At 36.3% G+C, this 25584-nt stretch overlaps 1 protein-coding gene and 1 non-coding gene across 4 annotated transcripts in view; one reads left to right on the top strand and one right to left on the bottom strand.

Moving 5' to 3' along the window:
• LOC150103918 (uncharacterized) overlaps positions 1-25584 on the bottom strand; it is a 224993-nt gene that overhangs the window by 88769 nt on the left and 110640 nt on the right. For all 3 annotated transcript variants that reach the window (XM_090396600.1, XM_090396599.1, XM_090396601.1), the window contains exons 6-7: positions 19396-19443; positions 259-426 (exon numbers count right to left, since the gene is read on the bottom strand). In XM_090396600.1, the coding sequence (XP_090252726.1) occupies positions 259-426; positions 19396-19443 (216 nt within the window). The remainder of the gene's footprint in view (positions 1-258; positions 427-19395; positions 19444-25584) is intronic.
• Positions 7934-8007, top strand: TRNAI-AAU (transfer RNA isoleucine (anticodon AAU)). The gene has a single exon. It is a non-coding gene; the product is annotated as a tRNA-Ile (tRNA).

The raw sequence follows: 25584 nt of genomic DNA, 5'->3' as shown, positions 1-25584 counted from the left end.
TAATCATTAGTATGGCCTTTCATGATTATTCTTTGCCTCTGTGGAAACAACCAACCCCCCCCCCTCAAAAAAATAATACATTACATGTGAAAACATGTTACTTGCAGTAATAAAAAAATTGCAGTAATAAGACATATTCTTGTGAATATGTGTATCTAACGAATGTTATTATGCCACAAGTGTTATTAAAAATGAGTTTAAATACAGTTTGTAAACTTCCAGGGCATAACTGAATATACATACAAAAATCCCACTTACCTATACACTTTTTTTTACATTCAGCATTTGTAAGAAAATTATTAGCATTTCCATCACAACCTCCATATACAAACTCTTCACAATTATAGATCAACGGTTTGTAGTAGAATCTCTCAACAAATGATAAACATGATCCATCATCTGGTGGGTGAGTACATAGCTCAGGAACTAATACATAACAGTAATAAACACAATTTAGTATTAAGTATTTCTATTTAATTTTACATGAGGCCATGAAGAATAAATCAAGATACAAACTTCTATCACTTCACTGAGATATTTACAAAATATCTCAGTGAAGTGATACTTGATATACTAATATTAAAAAATTTGCAATATATTTGAGAATAGAATTTTCTAAAATATTTTTCAATTCAAAACACATTTGGATTAGATAAATGTTTTTATTGAAAGTTTTCTATAAACTAAAGTCAGCCAGACCAAAAAAAAAATAAAAAAATTTACTCTCTTATGTTTTCATGCTGACTTCCATGCTGAATATTATATACCTACTCTATAATATAAAATGATAAGCCTTTTTTGTAACGTTTTTGTATCACATTTTTTGTCAAGTTATTTGAAATGTATTGAAACTCAGGGCTACCCTGAGTGTCGAGTCTTCAAAATTCAAGGAGTACAGTCCTACCAGTCCGGAACTCAGGGGGTTGGGCGCCGTAGGTGGGCAGATCCTCCCCCCTTTCAAGTTTTCAAAATTCGAGTCATCTGAATTCAAGGAGAACCGGCCTACAAGTCCAGAACTCAGGGGAAGGGGGGGCATGTGGCAGGGGAGGAACTCCTCCCCTCTTTTGAGTCATCAGAATTCAAGGAGAACCGGCCTACCAGTCCAGAACTCAGGGGGGTTGGGCACTGTAGGCGAAACACCTTTCGAGTTTTCAAATTTCGAGTCATCAGAATTCAAGGAGAACCAGCCTAACAGTCTGGAACTCGGGGAGTTGGGCACCGTAGGCGCCAGGGGGGTCTCCCCCCTAGTATATATATAAAATAGAAATGATCACTACTTGGTCTTGATCAGGAAAAAATTGAATTTCATATTGAAAAGAATAACATGTAAAAAAGTTTTAAAGAAAATAAAAGTGAGCAGCTCTCAGATGTGAACTGTAGACTAAAATACACAAAAAATTATTGAAGAAAAAAATGAAAGAGTTTGAGAACTGCAACCAAACCTTGGAGATTCAGTGGCAAGCCTTGAAGAAAACACTGATTGATTCAGTGAGAGAGGCATGTGGTGAGGTTGTCTGCGTTTGGAACAAAGAACCTGTGTAACAAGTAAAACACTTTAGCTACTTAGGCACGATTTTTAGCGAAGATGGTAAATTAAATATGGAAATAGACAACAGAATCAACAAAGCTAGTATGGTAGGAAGTCAACTGAATAAATTCATATGGAATAAAAGAGAAATTAGCCGGAACACTAAATTAACTGTATGCAAGACAGTGTTCAAACCAGTTTTAACTTATGGATCTGAGAGCTGGGTCAAAAGTAAAACATTTGACCAAAGACTAGAGACCACAGATATGAGAGTCCTGAGAAAGATTATAGGTGTGAACAGATGGCATCAATGGTAATATCATATTAAAAACAAGGATATTAGGAAAGAACTTGACATTGTCAGCATCCAGGAATGTGTTAGAATAACTAATCTTAGGTGGTATGGTCACTTAAATAGAATGGGCGAGGAAAGATTAGCAAAACAAGTGTTCTCTGCCAGATAGGAAGGAAAACGACCTAGAGGAAGACCAAGATATAGGTGGATTGATACTACAAAGTGTCTTAGACAATAGAAATATAAGATCTGATAATGTTGGAATCTTGGCAAGTAACAGACATTTGGAGGAAAATTGTAGATGGGAAGTTAGTAATGATGTAAATTTTTCATGTAGTACTATCATATCCTGTACACCCCTTGAGGGTACATGGCACAAATTTGATGATGATATATATAAAATACAATAAAGAAATATAACACACACGATTTAATTTCTTGTATTGAATAGAATATGCATGATCAAATTCTGAAGTAATTACTAAATAATGGGACCAGTGATAAACTGCAGGAAGAAAAAGAAAGGAAAAATATTAAAACGAAATGTAGATTATGAATATATTCCAATACTGTGAGAAAACATTGAAATATAGAAAGGATAGGTAATATAAAAGCATGTTACATCAAATATCATTGAATCTTCATTAACATTCTTAACTCTTAATTAAAAGTAAAAATGACCTGTTTGGCTCATCTTTACTTTTTTCGTTTGCAATTTAGCCGATATCCTTAAATTGTCAGCTATTGCAATCAGAAAGAAAGAAAAATTGTTCCTTGTTAGAGATTTAAACAGTGGAATAGGAAATGAATATGAGATATGTTGGAAAAATTTGTAGAAAAGAGCAAAAGGTAATAATGGTAAGTACAGTTGACCCTTGAACAAAGTGGAGGTTAGGGGTGTTGATCCCACGTGCAGTCAAAAATCTGAGTATAACTTTTGACTCCCCAAAAACTTAACTACTAATAGCCTAATGTTGACCAGAACCCTTATCAATAACATGAACAGTCGATTAACGCATATTTTGTATGTTATATGTATTATATACTGTACTCTTACAAATAAAGGAAGCCAGAGAAAAGAAAAGGTTGTTAAGAAAATCATAAGCAACAGAAAATACATTTACAGTAATGTACTATATTTATCAATACCGTAAGTTTATATTGTCTGTTTACAAGATGAATCATCTGTCAGTATCTACATCAACAGTGTCTTATATGATGCAAAACACTGTACATATTATAAGTGTTATAAGTATTACTAACACTAGACATGAAAAATGAAAAGATAATGTGAAAAAGAAATTCATATTTATATTTACAGCTATAATGATTCGTGCAATGATAACAAAGCAGCAGCAATATGATTGCTTCACAGAAATCTAGTCTATACACTAATGAATCGTTATAAATTTTTTATTTTATGCTGATTAAATTTAACTAATTAATAACAGTTAATTTTATGCAGTTATGATTTAATACAGCATCTATATGTTTGTTTATATTTCTCTCAAAGGAAAATGGCAGCATGTGTGGTCTAAGTGTTTGTGTACTTGTTTTGATAAATTTTAACTTATAATAGATTTGTGCATATTTTATGGTAGTAAGTGATAAAATAGACTAGTACCTACATATATTTTATGCATTCATGACATACCTAACTTTTTAATATTTTCGATATTTCTAGGCTACACAGTTCATATGCAAGTTTTTTTTTTCAAATAGTCGCAAATTGATAAAAAAATTTTTCCAATATAGTTACTGAAAAAAAGTGGACCTGTGTAGTTGAAACCCACGTTGTTCAAGGGTCAACTGTACTTGCGCTTATGATATAAACTAATCATTACTAGTACCATGTTCCAATATAAAGGTGTGCACAAATTCACATAGAGAAGATACAAGAAAATCTCACTGGCCATGGTATTATTAATAGCAACATTCACGAGAGTATATAGGCGATTTGAAAGTATAACCATTTAGTTTTGAGCAAAACAAAATTGAATATGTTATTCAAGTCTTCAGTTGGCCCAATCACTCTCTTATCTGTTTTGTGGATATTTCCTTTAAAAAGCAATTCAATATTTTTGGAAATTCTCTTAATGAGTGATGATTACAAAGTAAAATAAAACCACTAATAATAAATATCCAAAAAAAAAAAAAAAGTATGATCACCATATTACACAGTGTTCCTGTTAAGTAATGAGAAAGATTTTTTTTTTTTTTTTTTTTTTTTTTTTTTTTTCAAGGACAGATCTTTGAATAAAAGTAACGCGTGTTTATAGTTTTGATTGCTGGAGCGTGTTGTAATCGCAGGTGCAACTTTCGAGGTGGGTGACAAAGCAGTTTTCATGTGGCAACCACTGAAGTAAGAGTGTGAGAAGCTGTCATGGAGCAAAGAGTTGTTATAAAAGTTTACTATAAATTAGGTGGGAGTCCCCTGAAGGATGAACCATGCTGTGGATGGCTAGTTTCTGTACTGAAAAATTCAAATATGGTGAAAGCTAGGGAAATTGTTGCCCACGACAGGCAAATAACCACCACTAGGCTACTCACTGTATAGCTTGGTGTCAGCAAGGAAATGGCCAGATTAATCTTAAATTTGCACAAGAGAAAGTTTTTTTGAGGTTTTACAGCACACATTGACACACGAACAGAGAAAGCACCAGGTTGCATGTTGTAAAAAGTTCATCCATGCAGTTTATCAAGATTGTGATGTGTTGCAAAGAACTGTCACCGGTGATGAAAGTTAGTGTTTTCAGTTTGATCTGGAAATGAAACACCAGAACATGGACTGCCATCTAATATCTTCTGCCCAGCAGAAGAAAGTCAAAATCATGTGTCAAGACAATGGTCATTGTTTATTTTTTTTTTTTTTTCAACATTGCTGGAATTATCCACTACAAATTTGTTCCTGAGAGCACTACAGTGAGTATTATTTAGGAGTAATGGAATTTCTGCTTGCCTGCATGTGATGTGTCAGGAAAGAACTGTTCCATAACAATAATTGTCTTCTGTTGCACAACAATGCATCCTCACACTATGAGAAGCAACATGACTATGTGTGATCGAACATCCCCCCCTCCTTCTATTCACTAGATTTGGCTCCTGCAGACTTTTCCTCTTCCTAAAGATGAAGTGTGCATTGAAAGGGGGGAGCACTTCAGTGACATTGATGACATCCAACTTAGTGTGACCCAGAGACTAAAGGAGGTTCCCATTCAGGACTTCCATTGTGCCTCTGTACACTTATATGACAAATGTAAATGACTATTAAATTACTAATTATAATGAAGAGCCAAAGGCTTCATTATAATTATATAGTTTCTATATTCGGCATGAAACTCTGAGTTTCTTATTCGGCTAAGAAACAATATGGGATATAATATCCCTTAACTTAAATAAGACTATTAAATTATTTAAAGAATTTATAACGTATACTGGAATATTAATTAAAAGAAATTTTAATAAATACCTCCTACATTTCAGCAATGTCACATTGCCATCTTCATGGGAACATACAACAATGAGACGTGCATGCAGCACTACAAAGAAAGCAAATGAAGCAGAAGAGAGAAAACTACTGTTGTTCCTAGAGTCCTAAAGGTGCCCCCCCCTAGCTATAGCCCAATATAGCCATCTTGGCTATTGGGCTAAAGTTCTCAAGATGCAAGCTTCCCAAATTTGGGGCAGTCTCATGCACCCAAATTTGTTGAGGTTTGGAAAGTTTTTTTTAGAGCTGAGGCTGATTCCATGAACAATCTTTCATATTTAACTTTGCTGCGGTGTATTAACATGGCTTTCTTCCAACATATTCTGTGGCAGGTATCAAGAGCATGGTTTACAAGCTCAGAGTGGCTGTACTGAAGTTTTGACATCTCCTCCCTATTCACAAATGTCCTACTCAAGGAAACCTTAGAGCTCATCCAAGCCAAATTTCCTCCTGATATCTCAGCCCTATTCCAGTTCACAATGAACTCCGGCTATTTTGTTCAGCAAGGAAATTTCTACAAACAGATAGAGAGGACAGCCATGGGTTCACCACTTTCCCCATCCCTGGCCAAATTCTTTATGGAGACTTTTGAAGAGAAAGCCTTAAAATCAGTCCCAAAAAAACCCACTGTTTGGCTTCGCTACGTTGATGATGTGTTTGCTATTTGGCCACATGGCTCAGATACACTCCTCTCCTTCTTAACATACTTAAACAACCAACACCCCAGAATCCAGTTCACGTTGGAAAAAGAGGAAACAACAGTCTCCCTTTCCTAGACACTAATGACCTGCCAGCCTAATGGATCTTTGGTTTTCTCTGTTTACAGGAAAACCACCCATACAGGCAGATACATTCACGAGCAATCCCACCACCACCCCTCACAACAATAAGGGGGTCATATGAAAACACTATATAACAGGGCAAAATTAATCTGTTCAGATGACAATACCCTAACAACTGAATTAAACCACATCCTTAACACTTTCTTAGCCAATGGCTACAACCCCCAAAAAATATTAAACCCAGTTAACCCCCCCCCACCCCCACCCCTTCATAACAAAGATTAAACTAAATCCATCATCACCATTCCCTATATATGGGGGGGGGCATCTCTGAAAAGTTAACCAAAATCTTAAGCTCTGGATACCTGCCACAGAATATGTTGGAAGAAAGCCACGTTAATACACTGCAGCAAATTTAAATATGAAAGATTGTTCATGGAATCAGCCTCAGCTCTAAAAAAACTTTCCAAACCTCAACAAATTTGGGTGCATGAGACTGCCCCAAATCTGGGAAGCTTGCATCTTGAGAACTTCAGCCCAATAGCCAAGACAACCCAATATAGCCCAGTAGGAGGTACTTTTAGGGACAACACTATTCTAAGAACAACAGTAGTTTTCTCTCTTCTGCTTCATTTGCTTTCTGCAGTGCCTGTGTGCAATTGTTGTATGTTCCCATGAAGATGGCAACATGACATTGCCGAAATATAGGAGGTATTTATTATTAAAGTTGCTTTTAATTAATATTCCCATATACGTTGTAAATTCCTTAAATAATTTAATAGTCACGTGTTACCAACGTATAAGCGTATCTAATGTAAATGTTGGTTGGAAGGAGATTATTTTGAGATTATTTTATGACACATAAGAACTGTCAGTGGGATAAGGATCAGATATAAAAACCTGCTTCAGAGATCATATGGAATGCTTTCAAGTCCTTTCAGACCTCTGATATGTACAGTGGAAGTGGTCTTATACCAGGAAATGAAAATCATCTATCAGCTAAAAACATTCACAAATATCCATGTCCACAATAGGATTCAAACTTATGGCCTACTGATCAGAGAAATTAAGTGCAATTTTAAAATGGCTATTTTTAAACCATCATGTCACATCTCATATCACACCAGCGTGATATGAGATGTGACATGATGGTGGTAAGAAACACCCACAAACATTGTAAATCATCATTGTCATCAAATTCCTGACATGTACCCTCAAGGGGTGTACAGGATATGATAGTATTACATGAAAAAAATTACATCATTATTAATTTCCTATCTACAATTTTCCTCCAAATCAGTCTGTTACTTGTCAAGACTCCAACATTATCAGATCTTATATTTCTATCGTCTAAGGCACTTTGTACCGTATCAATCCACCTATATCTTGGTCTTCCTCTGGGTCGTTTTGCTGCCAACCTGGCAGAGAACACTTGTTTTGCTAATCTTTCCTCGCCCATTCTGTTTAAGTGACTATACCACCTGAGATTAGCTCTGCTAATGCATTTCTGGATGCTGACAATGTCAAGTTCTTTCCTAATATCCTCATTTTTAATATGATATTGCCATTGATGCCATCTGTTCACACCTATAATCTTTCTCAGGACTCTCATATCTGTGGTCTCTAGTCTTTGGTCAAGTGTTTTACTTCTGACCCAGCTCTCAGATCCATAAGTTAAAACTGGTTTGAACACTGTCTTGTATACAGCTAATTTAGTGTTCCGACTAATTTCTCTCTTATTCCATATGAATTTATTCATTTGACTTCCCACCATACCAGCTTTGCTGATTCTGTTGTCTATTTCTATATTTAATTTACCATCTTCAGTAAAAATTGGGCGTGGCCCGTTAGCTCAGTTGGTTAGAGCGTCGTGCTAATAACGCGAAGGTCGCGGGTTCGATCCTCCCACGGGCCAGTTGAATTTTTTCTGCGGTAGGCTTAGATGGAATATCAGCTCGGGTGTTGCGTGAATGTGCAAATGAATTGTCAACCCCTCTTACCTGGATATTTAATTTAAGTTTGAACTCTGGTATGGTCCCTAGGGAGTGGAAGTTAGGCAAAGTGGTTCCTTTGCATAAGGGTGGCTCTAAAACTGCAGTATTGAATTACAGACCAATCACCATCTCAGGAGTAGTGGTAAAAGTATTGGAAAAGTTGGTTAAAGACAAAATTCAAGAATGGGTGGATCAGGATATGATATTCTATAGAGGCCAACATGGTTTTGTTAAAGGTAGATCCTGCCTTAGCAATCTATTAACTATCCATAATAGAATAACATCAGAGTTGGACAAAGGAACTGGCTACACAGTGGTACTTCTGGATTTTGCTAAGGCTTTTGACAGGATACCCCATAGAACACTGTTACGCAAATTGGAGCAGATGGGAATGGATATTAAATTGGTGATATGGATAGGAGAATGGCTCAGGGAGAGATACCATAAGGTGGTGTATGGAGGAGCCGAGTCCAGAATGAGGCAGGTGACCAGTGGTGTGCCTCAGGGCTCTGTGCTTGGGCCAATGTTGTTTAATTTGTATATAAATGATATAGGAAACGGCTTAAAGGGAGATATTCAGTTGTTTGCTGATGATGCAAAGTTGTGTAGTGCAATAAAAAATCAAGCTGATGTTGAAAGTTTGCAGGAGGATTTAAATAAGCTGGTAAAATGGGCAAAAGAAAATGGATGTCAGTTCAATGTGGAAAAGTGTAAAGTCTTGCATTTTGGGATTAAAAGATTACCAGCTGTTTACTACATAGATGGAAAGGTACTCCAAGAGATTGACGAGGCTAGGGACTTAGGGGTATTGGTAGATAAGGAGATGAAGTTCAGAGGACACATTGCTAAGGTGTCCAAGATTGCACATAGGATTACTTGGTTGTTGAGGAACACACTGACATCCAGAGATAAAGAGGTTATTATTCCCCTTTATAAAGCATTGATACTTCCACATTTGGATTACTGTGCTCAGGTCTGGTCACCTGGATTCCTTGGAGATGAGGAGGCTGTGGAGAGGGTTCAGAGAAGAGTGACCAAGTTGGTGAGTGATATAAAAAATGCTCCCTACATTGATAGATTGAGAGCTTGTGGATTGCAGAGATTGGTTGATAGGCGAAGAAGAGGGGATATGATAGAAACATTCAAATTACTAAAAGGTTTTTATAGGATTGATGCAGGGGAAATGTTTCAGCTGTGTGATAGTGATGGAAGAACAAGAGGTCATCTCTGGAAATTAAAGAAGAGTGTGGTTAACAAAGGTGTCAGAACAAGGTTTTTTGCCTGGAGGGTGGTGAATGAGTGGAATTCATTGCCTGACTTTGTTGTGAGCTCTTCATCTGTAAATGAATTCAAGAAGAGATATGACAGATATTGTTTTGCTAGCTTGGGTCTCCCGCGATGAGTCTACTGACTCCATGGAGATACCCGTAATAATAATAATAATAATAATAATAAAAAATAGCTGAAATGTTTTACTTGTTCCACAGGTTCTCCATTCACAACACAGTTGACATTTTCAATGATTCAGACTATTTTCATTGTCTTTGTCTTTTTATTGCTGACCTTCATACCATATCTATTACAACAGCTATTCAATTTAGTCAGAGAATCTTGCAGACTTGTAGCAGATTTATTTAGAAGTATAACATCATCCACATAAAGCAAAGAGCTGACATTAACATCTCCACTTTTGATATCATGTTTAATACCACTTTCCTTCATAATGTGATCCATATAGATAATGAATAACAGAGGGGATGATGTACATCCTTGTCTCACACCAGATTTAACATTAAACCATCTTCCTGTACTTCCTTCAATTCTAACTGCTGACATACAACTCAAAAAAAGACTAAGTATTGCTTGATATAATGCCCCATTGACACCATATAACTGCAGCGTATTGAATAACTTCTCTCTTGGCACCTTGTCATATGCCTTTTCCAGATCAACAAAACTTAAATACAGATCTTTGTTATATTCCCATGCTTTCTCGACTATTTGTCGTAAAGTGAAGATCTGATCATAACAGCCTCTATTTGGCCTGAATCCAGCTTGTTCTTCACCAAGCTTTTCTTCCACAATTCTTCTCAACCGTTTCTCAAGTATACTTGCATAGATCTTGCCAGGAACACTCAGTAGGGAAATACCTCTGTAATTCTCACATGCAGTTTTATTTCCCTTTTTATATATGGGTACTATGAGAGCTCTACTCCAATCATCAGGAATTCGTCCCTCTGTCCAGGCTTTCTGAACTATGCAGTGCAGCCACTGTAAGACTCTTATACCACCATACTTCAGCATTTCTGGTCGAATATCATCTACCCCTGCTGCCTTTCCACATTTCAAGCCATTGATGGCTTTTTCTACTTCAAGTATGGATATGTATTCCTGACTGCATGCCTGGTCAGTGTTTTTTTACCACTGTGCTGTCATCACTGCTTGTTCCATTTAGCAGTTTTTCAAAGTAATTACTCCATATTTCAAGGATATCTTTTTCTCCCGTTTTCATGTCACCTTTATCATCTCTAATTCCTTTTACAGCACTCTTTCCTCCATTCCTAAGCTTCTTCAACAACCTCCAGAATATTTTTCCACCTTCTTGATATTTATTTCCTATATTCTTGCCAAAGTCCTCTCATGACTTTTGTTTAGCTAGTTTTACACAGTGTTTAGCATTCTTGCATTTGTCTCTGTATTCTCTAAGAGCACAAGCTGACTTATTTGACAGGAACTTTTGGTATGCTTTCTTCTTTTCCTTCACTGCGCCTCTTTAACTTCCTGTGTCCACCAAGGAGTTCTGATTTTTTTTATCCTTACAGACAACCTCACCACATGCCTCTCTGGCAGAATCAATCAGTGTTTTCTTCAGAGTTTGCCACTGAATCTCCAAGGTTTGATTCCTATTCTCAATCTCTTTCATTTTTTCTTCAATGTGAAATTGAAGAAAAAATGAAAATATTCTTTTCAATGTGAAATTCAATTTTATCCTGCTGAAGACTAAATAGTGATCACTTCCAATTTCAAATCCTCTGTATACTCTGGTGTCCTGCACCAGGGAGAAAACATCACTATCAACAATAACATAGTCAATGAGACTTTTCTTATTCCTAGCCTCTTCTCTCCATGTGAATTTGTGCACATTTTTATGTTGGAACATGGTGTCAGTAATAACCAGTCCATGTCCTGAGCAGAAATCCAACAGATATTTGCCATTATTATTAGCTCTGCTCTTTTCTCCAAATTTTCTCAAAATATTTTTATATGTCTCACAATCATTTCCTACTCTACAAGGACCAACTTTTCATTTTTTTTTTTGTGTCAGTTGCTTTTTCTAAATCCTCAAAAAATTCCTCCACTTCTACCTTAGTAGAACCTTCTGTGGGACCATAGGCACAAATAAGTCTCACTGTCCAGTTTCCCATTCTCATATTTGCCCACATTACTCTACTTGAGACTGACTGCCATTCAGGAAGATTCGCCTCGTATTTTGAGTTGAATACTATGGCTACTCCTTCTTTTCCTTGATTGTCATTGCCTGAATATAACATTTTGTATTTATTGCTCAGAACGATTTCACCAGTTTTGGTCTTTTTTGTTTCAGTCACCACTATTATGTCGATCTGGTACTTATCTAATTCCTCAGCTAGCTCCATTTCTTTGCCATTCAGGCTTCTTACGTTGATAGTACCGATCTTTAACTCTGGTGATGTTGAGTTGGGGTTTATTTTCAGATTTGTTCCAGTAGCTGACTTTTCGCTGTTCGCCCTGGTTCCCTGTCGAAAACAACGGGGTCCTTGTTTAACCGGGCGACGCCCCAGCCGGCATGAAATTTTGTCATGTTGTACCATCATTTTTTATTTTGGTTTAACCAATAAGAATACAATTTGGTCGGCTAAATCCCAAATTGCCAGCCCATCCTCGTCCATTCAGTATCCAAGTAGATACCCAACAGGGTGCACCACGAGAAGGTGAGGATTGGACATTTGGTCAGAAGCCCTGGTCGGTACTCCGCATTCCTTTAAAGGCCATGTGGAGGTCTCCTCTCAGTTATACAGCTTTGACCCTTAAGCACCCCAATATTGTAAATAAATGATTTAATTCAATAACAAATCGGTTATTTATTTCATATGGTGATTCAACAGCTGTGAGTCCCTTTTACAGGGAGGTACAGCACCTTCAATTCCCCCCCCCCCCCATTTTTATCTGGGCTCGGGACTGGTATAGTTGACAATTCAGACCTATGGCTGGAGGGAATGTCTTACGTATTCCTGACTATAACCGTATGTGTTCATGGGGACTGATTTGCCTGGGATGAAACCCCCTGCTGTCCATCCTCAAGACCAGCTAACTTGGTCTATGTCTGAGAAAGATCCTTAAGCTCCTCACATCAGGGACAGGAATTGAAACCAGGACACTCCTTTCCCAGACATATGGTTGCAAAGCGCATAGTCACTTGGCTATCCGTGTGGACAACAAATGGGTAAATGAAAGCAATGGTCAAAAACAAGAGGTCAAAATGAGATTACCAAAGTGCCTCATTAAGGAATGTGGTTATCCCTCACCGCAATTCAGCACTCACAACAATGTTCCATACTGTTTATAGTGGTGTTCAAGAGCTCAGTTGGTAATAACAGCCATTGTACAAAGCTTCCGTATGTCCAAGGTTGAGAGCAGCAACATATTTATCTAGAGCATCCCAGATATGCTCAACAGTGACTGGCTAGCCAATCCATATGTAAGATACTCTCTTAATGAAGATAAGATAGTGATCCTTGAGTTTTACTTAACTAGGATGAGCATTATCATCTTGTAGGATAATTGTCTGCTCTATTGCACCCACATACAGACAAACAGGGGGATCTAGGACCTTGTTTCTATAAGTTGCAGCATTCATGTATCAGTGAGGAAGAATACAGGTCAGTGCATCCACCCAAGATACCTCACCAAACTATTACACTACCTTCATTCTAAGTGCTCCTTCTATAAATATTAGAAGGATGATAACATGTCTGATTTTCTCCAGATCAGAGCATACCTGACATTTCTTTGTAGAGAAAATCAGGATTGTCTGTAAACACTATCAACAATACTAATCTTGGGTCCAGTTGATGTGGAGCCCAATTCATTATAAACATTCTCTCCTATGGAGTTGGGATAGGGGGCACACAGACTACCTGCCAAACAGATCACCTTCATTAAGCCTTCTACACACAGTGGAAGCAGATACCAATGTTGTTGTAGCCGAAATAAGGTCAGATCAAAGCTGAATCAAGAAAGCATTACTATTTCAGTGAGCAAATAAAAGATATTGGTCACCCATTAACATTACAGTCTGTATCTCTGGGATGTTGTTTGTGACTAGTAGAATTGGTTCCACTGTCTGTGAACCACGGAATATCTCATATGCAACTATCTGCAACATCATTTAACTGAGTTCAGTTAAATGATGTCCTGTAGCACATACATGAATTTTGTTATAGTGAAATGTCTTGTCTTCACTCGAAATGGAAAAACCACTCCAAAATGTCCATTTTTATGAAATAATCATTTGCATAAACCAGTGATAGCACTATCATTTGTATACGATAACCATCCTAAGTATCATTTTCTAAATAATGTACCTAACTTCTTTCATGTGTTTTTTTTTTTGCTTTATCTACCCTGAGTTATTGCAATTTTTCTCTTTGTTCTTTAATTTATGGAAGCTAGTGTATATTAAATATATATCAAATTTTGCAACTGGAAAAGTTCAAGAGTGAGAGCATCCTAAGTGAATTCCATTTTCTACTCTTTAGTGACTAAACTGGGGGAGGAGGAAATTCTGTGATTAATAAAAAATCCCAAACTTTTTAAAGAGCAGCCCAAATCCTTAAGAAATTGTTTCAATCTGAATAGAAATTACTTCATTTTTATCCATAGTTTTATCAGTGCAGTTAATCAACTTTTCAGAAGACTCAAATCTCAGTCATAAAATTATCATCAGCATCATCCAGGCAACTTTGTGGAATCCTAAAGACATCCTTGAAGTATTACCATGTCCGGCAGTTTCATTCTATTGAGAACAGTATGCAAAATTTATTATCATAAATCCCTGAAAATGAATACGAAATATTTCCTATTCCCATTTAATATTTCCAATCATATGAAATATAAGAAATGCCTTTTGAAATATAAAAAATAAATTTCATTTTCATTATGTGAATGTTTCAACCGCAAAATTAAGTAATCATTAACATGCAATATTAAGCCAAGGAAGTGCCATATCTTTCATATATTCTCTTAAATATCCCTTCACTATCTTATATCCTAATATCTATCTGCCCTTGCCTGAAAGTGAAGGCAATTCAAGCCATGATGCATGTTTACTAATCTGGAAACTACATTCTAAAAGATGTGGAGCCTGGCTACCACCTTTTGTTTTTAATGGAATGAGAAATCAAAGTGTACTAGTTCATTCCTTCATTGCAGAAATGAACTAGTAATCCAGTGATCAGCTTTCATTATGGTAAAATTATGAAAACTACCACCATGTTACTATTATTAGACCTCCAGTGAGTCAAGGATTCATTAGACAAACAGGACTTCCTGTGTGCAACAACTGACCGAAGCATTTAATAAAGGCTGTTCCTGACCCATATCTCACCAAAAAAAAAAAAAAAAAAACACTTATCCCAGCTGCACTCACTACTTCAGACAAGCTGCTCCACTGACTTGTGGCTCTATGAAAGAAAAATCTAGCTTACTCCTTTCTGAACTGCACACAAACTTCCATGGATTCCCTTGTCCTCTCCCTACTTTCTATATATTGAACAATTTTTTAAATTACCAATATCCTATAATGCCCTCTCAAAAGTTTATAAACATCTATCATATCATCTCTTTTTCTCTTTCTACCACTGTTCGTAGTCAACACACTCTCAATCTATCCTTGTAATCTACATTCCACAATCCTGATATCATCTTTGTAACTCTTTATTGTAGTCATTCCACACTATTATCTGTTTGGAACCCATGAGACCAAATCTGCACACAGTAGTCCAAATGCAGTTGTATCAAGGCCTTGCAAAAAGGCAAATGGACAAAACTTGAAAAAGAATGTCTCAACACGAAATTAGCATATCATGCAATTTCTTACCTTTTAGTCGGAATAGCGCAACTTACTAAAATTCCGGGTCATTTCAGGTTTGGGAATTAATCCATTTCGAAAATCGGACTCCTTCCCTTCCAACGGCCAGTTCTTTAACATGGTAGCCTATGGGAGACCGCAGCGGATGCACTAATGCTTGAGGGTACCTCATCTTCGTTTACTACTGGAAGAGACATCACCGGAAGGGGGATGAAACGGAAGTAACATCAGGTTGATGTCACTGTGATTCATTAATTTTGCCAGATGCTTTGCTAGTAAGTACGTAGGTGAGGATCTTCCATCAACTATTGGACGAAGAGGTACGTTTTCTTTATGAATCTTGGGAGCCCCATAAAGGCGTGGAGTAATAGGATGTAATGATTTAAGTTGTTTTTTAAGTTCATCCGACCAACCGGTCATATTGCGGATAAGAGCGTTAGTCTCCAGATGATTACTCATGATGGGATTTTTATCTAAGACTTCGTAAGTGGAATTGTCTGCTAGTAACAAGTTAATCTTATCAAAGTAATCTTTCGAGTTGAGAATGATCATTGAATTTCCTTTATCGGTCTTTTTCCTCTTCCAGAGGCTACAGCAAATGCTATCAGGTTCAATAGTACGATTATTCTTGCTTCAGCAAAACCACCAATACCTAATATTACTCCTTATGATAAGAAAGCTATCTGCAACTTACGTAACAACAAAGACATTATAATAACAAAAGCCGATAAAGGAAATTCAACGGTCATTCTCCACTCGAAAGATTACTTTGATAAGATTAACTTGTTACTAGCAGACAGTTCCACTTACAAAGTCTTAGATAAAAATCCCATCATGAGTAATCATCTGGAGACTAACGCTCTTATCTGCAATATGACCGGTTGGCCGGATGAACTTAAAAAACAACTTAAATCATTATATCCTATTACTCCACGCCTTTATGGGGCTCCCAAGATTCATAAAGAAAACGTACCTCTTCGTCCAATAGTTGATGGAAGATCCTCACCTACGTACTTACTAGCAAAGCATCTGGCAAAATTAATGAAAGGAACAATTTGACACACAGAGACCTACATTAAAAACTCTCAACAATTTGTAGAAAAAATCAAGAGTATTAAAATATCAGAAATGGACATTATGGCTAGTCTTGATGTAGTGTCCTTATTCACTAATGTACCGATTGTAGAGGTAGTCAACATTCTGAAAGACCTTTTCCCTCAAGGCATCACACAGTTGTTTCATCATTGCCTGAAATCAAATTTCTTCAAATTTAACAACATTGTATACAAACAATCGGAAGGTCTGGCCATGGGTAGCCCACTGTCACCACCACGTGCAGACCTTTTTATGGAAAAACTTGAAAAGGATATTCTTTCCACCATTTTACCAAAACTGTCAATTTGGTGGAGATATGTCGATGACGTGTTCATCATCTGGAAGGATACCATAGAAAACCTCGTGTTTCTGAACAAAATCAATTCACTACACAATAAGATCAAATTCACTATAGAACTAGAGAAGAACAAAGAACTTCCTTTTCTTGACATCCTAGTGAGGAGAGAAGATAACAATATCCAACTGTCCATTTACAAGAAACCCACAGATACAGGTAGATATCTGCATTATTCGTCCAACCATCATAGATCACAAAAACACAGCATCATTCACATGCTCTGTAATAGAGCCTTAAGGTCTATTTCAAAAGAAGCAGATGTACAGAGAGAACTGCCACTAATAGCTAACACTCTATCTCTTAATGGATACCCTTCTAACATTTTAACCAAATGGCTATTTAAAGACAACCACCAATAACGTGTTACGGTGCCCCAACATGTGTCCACAGCTGTCATTCCATATATTAATTCAGTTTCCACAAAATTGGCGAGAATGTTAAAAGCTCATAACATCAGAGTGGTTTTTAAACTAACTACCATGATCAGACAAATCTTAAGCTCACCCAAAGATGAGGTACCTTTCTTCAAGTGTCCTGGAGTATATGAAATTCCATGCACGTGTGACCTTTCTTACATTGGTCAGACTTCTAGAAGTTTTGAAATAAGACAGAAGGACCATGTGGGGGGATGTCAATCATAATAGAATCATCACATCTGGTCTAGCTCATCATTTCTCAACATCAAATCACGTTATAGATTGGAAAAACAGTTCTATGCCTTACATTGAGAATGACTACAGACACAGAACTTTAAAAGAAGCAGCTGTGGTACTATGCACAGGCAATAATTTAAATAGAAATCAAGGTATTATTCTTAAAGACATATGGAAAAATCTCATCATCTCTCTCAGTTCAACAGAACTACAATATGCAAAAAACTACACAACACGTGGTCATGTACCGGATTCTGACTGAAGCATCCGAACACATGCACGCCATGAAACATGAATGATCAAATGTAACGGCCTAACAGTTACTAAAGTGTATGTTTTAAATGTAACTTAATGCATTTGTTTTCACACCAGTTCAGCCTTGAAAATGCTAGACAGTGGCTAGTGAAACTTGTTGGCTCTTTGTATATTTTATCATTTATCTTCTGGTCTTTTAATAATAAAAGTTCTTTACTTTGTGTTATAGCTGTTTTCTTTATATCCTATGTACATTCAGTTCCTCTGGTAAAGGAATATCCATTTCAAAATCGGCGGGCACCATTATTCCAGTAGTGCAAAGTTGGTCTTCTCTACATATCGGTGCATCAGTATGACGTCTGCCTGATGTAACACCCACTTCATTCCCCTCACTTCCGCTTGCGAACGAAGACTAGGCACCTGCTAACGCATCACGACGTGCACAGCAGTCTCCGATAGACTTCAATGTTAAAAAACAGACCGTTGAGTCCCTTCTAAAAATGGATTAATTCAAAAACTAAGGATTATCCGTATTTCCAGTTGGTTGCGCTGTGATTCCGCAAGGTAAGAGATTGTGTGTCATGCAATTTTGAAGTTTTCCAAACGAGACATTTCACGTTAAGTCATACCGGCAAGTGTACTTCCATATCCTTATGTGTCAACGTTGCAATTATTCTTGGAGTTGTACTTGCAATTTTTGTTATGTGACCTCTGAACTTTAACTTTCTATCCCCCATAACTCCGAGATCTCTAGCCTCATCAATTACTCCAAGCATAATCCAATCAATATAATATGCTGTTGGATATTGCATGATGCAAATGTGCATAACTTTACACTTACTAACATTAAACTGACAACCATTATAATTTGTCCACAGTTCCAACCTAGTCAAATCATTCTGTAATGCTATATATTCAGTAGCATCTTTGATTCCCTTGCTTATCTTTGCATCATCATCAGCAAACAACTGAGGATCTCCTGTCAGCCCCTTTCCAATATCATATATATATGCCAATAGTTTATATTCCAATTTCATTCTCTAGTTTATGCTACAGCCTTTCATGTGGTATCATAGCATATTCATTCTCTTTATACAACTCGGTTGTAATTTTATTATAAAATTTGGGCAAACTGCTCAGACATGACCTCCCTTTAGTAAACACATGCTGTTCCTTGCAAAGTATATCTTGTTTGTACACCCATTTCTAAATCCAAGTTCTTACCAACTTCTCTAAAATCATTCTCCAGAGATAATGGTAGATCGATATACATTATTCCTTGCACAATGGAATTATCATACATTCTTTCCATTACTGTACAATCTTTCCTGAGTTAAGACTCAAATTATAGAAACACATCAAGGGTCTAGCCAGTTTGCCTGAACATTCCTTTAGCATACATAATGATATAAAAAATATATGTACAAAGTCATAATGTAAATCTATTACATGATACAACAATAACAATGCTAGTTAATTATCTGACATATTGTAACTTGTTGTATTGTCAAACTCTCACTATAAAAAACACTGCTATAACACTTGCTCACTGTAATAAACTGAGCAAAAATGATGACTCAAATCCCACAGATACAATATTATACTAAAAAAAATTCATTATAGTATACTGAACAAACCACATTTATGATCCCTGTGAATTTGACATAGTGAGAGTCAAAAGCTATAAATAACGAGGACTGAATGATATTTCTGAAAATTATATCAGAAAAAAAGTTTAATGTAGGCAATGATTAGTATGACAGAACTTTTATTCACTTGCAAACTGTCAAAAAAAGCTAGAAATGATTAGTAAACTTACTTGGATATCCATTAGTAGTATATTTCCACTCTTCTAGATTACAAGAAGCTAGGAAAACAGAAAATAATCAAACACTCAGACACTTTACATGCAACTTTTATAGCTGGATTTTGCTAGGGTAAAACACAAATGAGAGAATGAATAATTTCTTTTGAAGGATAATATATGAAGGGGGGGGGTCTGAAATGTTCTGATAAACACCTAGACAAAAATGATATTAAAGCAATTGATATAACCACAAGAAAGAACATACTAGTAGCAGTTATGAAGGTAATGTATGTTCTTATATCCTCGTTTTTTTTTTTTTTTTTTTAAAGTGTGGTTACCACCTATGAAAGGTGATTACTAAACCTATAGTACATCTGTATCAAGGATGTACAAAGATTTTTTTTTTCTTTTTCATTTTTATATATATTTTAAAAAATTTTTTTACATGGTCATCCGGAAACCCTGCGCTAGAGACCAAACATGGAACTTTTTCAGTCCGCTTCAGGCCTACCATAAGCAGGGCAGTTTCACACCGAGAGATGAAATTGATCTTCCACCTAAGGCCAATCACAAACATTCCACAGTGAGATTCAAACCTGTGACCTGTTGGTTGGAGAGTGGTGGTATGCTAATAACTCTGCCAACCAGGCTGGCTGTTTATATCAGTTGATTTAATATCATTTTTGTTCTAGGTGTTTATCAGAACTTTCCAGACCCCCCCCCCCTTGTACTATTCATTGTTTTAGCAAAACTTGCTAAAACAATTTTGAACAAACACTTTTTTTAAATATCAGTCACATACACAAGAGGCTGTGATGTGTGTGTGGGCTAGGATCAATCCCTTTTAAATAATCATTACATGAAAATTTTCCATGTTTGGTCTCTAGAGTAGGATTTTCAGATTAAGTAAAAAATATCTAAAATTGATAAAATAGGAGGGGGGGAAATCCTAAGTCCACCCATGTTACAAATGTACTACAGGTTTACTAATAATCTTTCATGGGCAGGAACCACATAAAAAAAGTTGAGCATTGTCAAAGGTCAAAGAAGAAGAACAAAAAGGTCTTTTTTAGCAAGGAAAAAGACAAAACTATGTTTTGGAAGCACTGAAGGTGACAGTTTACTGTCCCAGTGCAGGATGGTGTGGAGATTAGTATTTAAGGTGCATACTGCAGATGATCTTGAAGCTTGGATTTTTTGTACATTACAAATTTGACTTATAAGTAGGAAGAGTGGAAAGTGCTATCATCAGCAAAACTGAACAGGATTTGAGATCAATGAGAGAAAATTATTTATGTATATGATGAAAAATGTGGATGAAATAGTAACAATGAAGAGAGAGAGAGTTTCTGTAATGCACACAGTGAACAACCTGAGGAAAATGGCAGGAAGGCAGACTATAAGATCCTTTCTTTCAGTGTTGCATGGTGACTATAAGAAGGTAATTTGCTAAGAACTCCTTGGTGTCAAACCGTATCAAATGCCTTGGAAATGTCAAGTGCAACAGTAGAGGTTAGATCTCTTCACACCTTTCCGTTGCAATGGAAAGGTGTGGATATCTGCTGTATATCTTGATTCGTAAAATCCATATTAGTAGTCAGTGATCAGCTGACATTTCTTCAGTGTTGAAGAAGTTGACTATTGATGATTTCCATTACTTTACACATCAATGAGATGTGAGCAAGTCAATACTTTGAAGGTAGATACATAATTTTTTTTTTTTTTTAACTGACTCTTTCTTGTCACATGTCCAGTTGTCAACTTCTGCTTCTTAAGATTTTTGCTGTTGGAATATTTGGCAAAAGAAAGAGGACAGCTAGACAATGGGTATATATATATTTCCTTTTTTGAGATCAGAGTGAAAATACGGAAATATATGTTTATTTTCAGATTGAACGGATATAGAAATAAATGCCATCATAAAAATATTACACGACACCTAGTTTCTATAAACTTTGGCCCTTTATGAACTAAACAAAAATACTTTGTAACAATATTTCTGATAAAAAAAGAAAGATAAAAAAAAGAAAACCTGTTCTCAACATGCACCTTCACAGCACAATTAGAAGAATGATGGAACAGTGCACTCTTCGACTGGAAAAGACCTGTGTTTGATTCTTGATTACTATCATCATCATTCTCCATTAAGAATGATGATGATAATCATCTGTCTGGCACCACAAAGGATCAAGACTCAAATAATTCCAGCAATCTTTATGTGGGCTTTTCAATTGAAAGCAAGATACTATTACATGACACCTCCAAGGACTCATCGTGGGAGCACATACCACTCTACCATAACTCACTGTTTCCTTTACTTAATTTTCAACTATGTGAAACTACTACCATCATCACACAGTTCTATCTACCTCCCACTACCGACATTAGTATATATTGTCTGTAAATTTGTGTGTGTGTATTCTCATGGCTGATTTGCCTGTATGCAGAATGCAAAACCAGAGTTTATGGAAGTTTTTTCATCCCCCCCCCCCCCTGGAAATTCTGGTTTTTCATCCCACATAGGGAAATCAGATATGAAAACACATGCAATTTACATACAACAAAATACTATTGATGGTGGTGGACAGTAAATGACTGTGTGTTGATGGTAGTAGTAGTCATTGTGTAGTTGAAGTAGAAAAGGCAGCGAGTTGTGTAGTGGAGTAACATCTCCTCCAAGATGAGTCCTTGGAGATGTCATGTAATAATAATAATCTGTCTGGCACCATGAAGGATCAAGACCCAAATAGTTTGAGGCAAAGAAAACTTAAAAAGGAATTTAAGGACCAAAAGGGAGGAAAACTATGTAGCCTTTTAAGGATGCAGAGAACCTCACCTTCTCATGGTGCACCCTGTGAGGTACCTACCTGAATAGTGAATGAACAAGGATGGGCTGGAAATTTGGGATTAAGCCAACCAAATGGTATTCTTATTTGGCTTAAACTCATGAAATTCTGTCATGTTGTACCAACATGACAGAATTTCATGCCAGCTGAATGTTGCCTAGATAAATATGGCCCCTGTTGTTTTCGTTAGGGAACCAGGGTGACCAGTGAAAAGTTAGCTATTGGAATAAATCCCAGAACACGTTGCAACTCAACATCATAATTCAAGATTTGTACTATCAATGAAAGAAGCATCAATGGAAAAGAAATGGAACTAGCAGAAGAATTGGATAAGTAACAGATCAACATTATAGGTGTGACTGAAACAGACGACAACAAAAACAGGTAAGATCTTTCTAACCGACAAACAAAGTGTTATTTTGGCAATAACAATCAGGAGAAAAGAGAAAGTAGCCATAGTATTCAACACTAAATATGAGGATAATCTTTTTGAATGGCAGGTGATATCAAGTAGTGATATGGGCAAATATCAGAATAGGGAACTGGACAAAGACTTATTTTATGGTCCCAAAGAAGGTTCTACCAAAGAAGAAGTGAAATTTTTGAGCCATTAGAAAAGGCTGGCTCAACAAAAAAGGAAAAGCAGGTATTTGTTGGAGATCTAAACAGAGTATGAAATGTTTACCAGACAGAAATGTTTTGAAAAAATTTGGAGAAAAGCACAAAGCTGATAATAATAGTAAATTCTGCTAGATTTCTGTTCAGGACGTGGATTAGTTATTACTAATACCATGTTCTAACATAAAAATGCACACAAATTCACATGAAGAGAAGATGCAAGAAATAACAAAGTCTCACTGATGATGCTACAGTTGATAGTGATATTTTCCCACTGCTTTAGGACACAAGAATATACAGAGGATTTGAAATGGGAAGTGATCACTATTTATTTAAAATAAAGAACCAATAGGCTTCATTTCAGCAATGTAAACATTATTTAAATTAAGGGGATATTAAATTCCACATTGTTTTAAAATCGAATAAGAAACTCAAAGATCGGAATCAAAGAGTTTCATGCCGAATATAGTAACTATAAAAGTATCGACGACTACTAGCGTAAGCTAAAGCACGTAGCCCAGAGAACGTAATACAAACTAGGGCAACTAGTAGCAAAGGTGGGAAAAGTTCTGATCGCTATTCTTAGTATTTCCCATAATGTAAAACCCATCTCCTAGGACAGTGATGGCGAACCTTTTTACCCAGGTGTGTCAAACTTTTTTTTTTAAATATCGACGTTGTTGATGTGCCACTTGCATACATGCATTATAAATGTAACTACATAATCATAGACGGTGACTTATACATATCATATTAGGCTATTTATTTAATAGGACATCGATATAAAATCTATGAATTCATATTATACAATTAATTTAATAAACTGAAATTACAAACTTACATTACATTTAATGACTTTTCTGTTGCTGCCTACTGGTAGAAAGTTCTTTCAATGAACAAACCTACCTTCGCCTTAACTGAGAGCGATCTTACACGATTTATCGCAGTTTTTTCATCAGAATATCAATTTTCAACATCGAAGGTGTGTCACCTGAAACCCTCAAGTGTGTCAGTGCTGACACGCGTGTCATAGGTTCGCCATCACTGTCCTAGGAGATGCATGATGTTATACATTATGGTGGGAGGTCACTACCCAGACCAGTTTCGATCTTTATTAAGATCTCATCAGTGAGTAGCTAGACCAAAATAATACTAAGGATATAGCGAAAAGAACTTATATACTCTGCTAATAGGAGTTGTCAAAAAAGGAGCACCCATAAATCATTTAAAATAAAGAGCTAATAGGCTTCATTTCGGTGATGTAAACATTATTTAAATTAAGGGGATATTAAATCCCAAATTGTTTTAAAACCGAATAAGAAACTCAAAGATCGAAATCAAAGAGTTTCATGTTGAATATAGTAACTATAAAAGTATCGGTGACTACTAGCGTAAGCTAAAGCATGTAGCCCAGAGTACGTAGTACAAACTAGGGCAACTTGTAGCAAAGGTGGGGAAAGTTCTGATCGCTATTCTTAGTACCCTTAGTATATATACAATTAGTATTATAGTATTATTTTGGTCTAGCTACTCACTGATGAGATCTCAATAAAGATCGAAACCGGTCTGGGTAGTGACCTCCCACCATAATGTATATCATATATCTCCTAGGAGATTAGTTTTACATTATGGGAAATACTAAGAATAGCGATCAGAACTTTCCCCACCTTTGCTACGAGTTGCCCTAGTTTGTACTATGTACTCTGGGCTATGTGCTTTAGCATATGCTAGTAGTCGCCGATACTTTTATAGTTACTATATTTGGCATGAAACTCTTTGATTCTGATCTTTAAGTTTCTTATTCAGTTTTAAAACAATGTGGGATTTAATATCCCCTTAATTAAAATAATGATCACTATTTAGTTTTGAGCAGAATAAAAATGAATTTCATATTGAAAAGATGTGTGTAAAAAATTTTTAAAACGAATCAAGGTTGAGCAACTTCCAGATGTGAACTGTAGACTCAAATATCATTGAAGAAAAATGAAAGAGTTTGAAAACAAGAACCAAACCTTTGGAGATTCTATGGCATGCTGAAGAAAACTGATTCAGCCAGAGAGACATGTGGTGAGGCTGTCTGTAAGGATAGAAAATTCCATGGTGGACTCGGGAAGTCTGAGGCAGTGAAGGAAAAGAAGAAAGCATGTTGAAAGTTCCTGACAAAGAAGTCAGCTTGTTCTCATAGAGAATACAGAGAAAAAATGTAAGAAAGTGAAGAAGTTGTGTAAAACTAGCTAAACAAACGTTATGGGAAGACTTTGGTAAGAACATAGAAAATAAATATCAGGAAGTTGGCAAAATATTCTGGAGGCTATTTGAAAAAGCTTAGAAATGGAGGAAAGAGTACTGTAAAAGGAATCAGAGATGATAATGACGACATGAAAACTGAAGATAAAAATATTGTAGATATCTGGAGTAATTACTTTGATATACTGCTAAACAAAACAAGCAGTGTCGCATGATGGTAGAAAACTCCCAACAGGAATGCAGTCAGGAATACATATTATTATTCGTGACACATCCAAGGAGTCCGTAGACTCATCACAGGAGGACACCCACTGTACATCCCTCCATCTTCACGACTACAATCATCCACTGTACAACCAAATCATCTACATCAATGCCATCCACTGCCCACCACCACAACTAGTATTTTTTGTCTGTAAATTGGGTGTGTTCTGAAGCGCCGATTTGTCTGTATGCAGGATGAAAAACCAGAGTTTCTGGGAGAAAAAAA

Source organism: Typopeltis vanoorti, chromosome 8 (assembly GCF_054136105.1).
Source record: "Typopeltis vanoorti isolate ZY-2024b chromosome 8, IOZ_Tvanoo_1.0, whole genome shotgun sequence".
NCBI classification, from domain to species: Eukaryota; Metazoa; Arthropoda; class Arachnida; order Uropygi; family Thelyphonidae; genus Typopeltis; species Typopeltis vanoorti.
The sequence above is the reverse complement of the archived record's forward strand: the minus strand, read 5'-3'. Positions and strand labels throughout refer to the sequence as shown.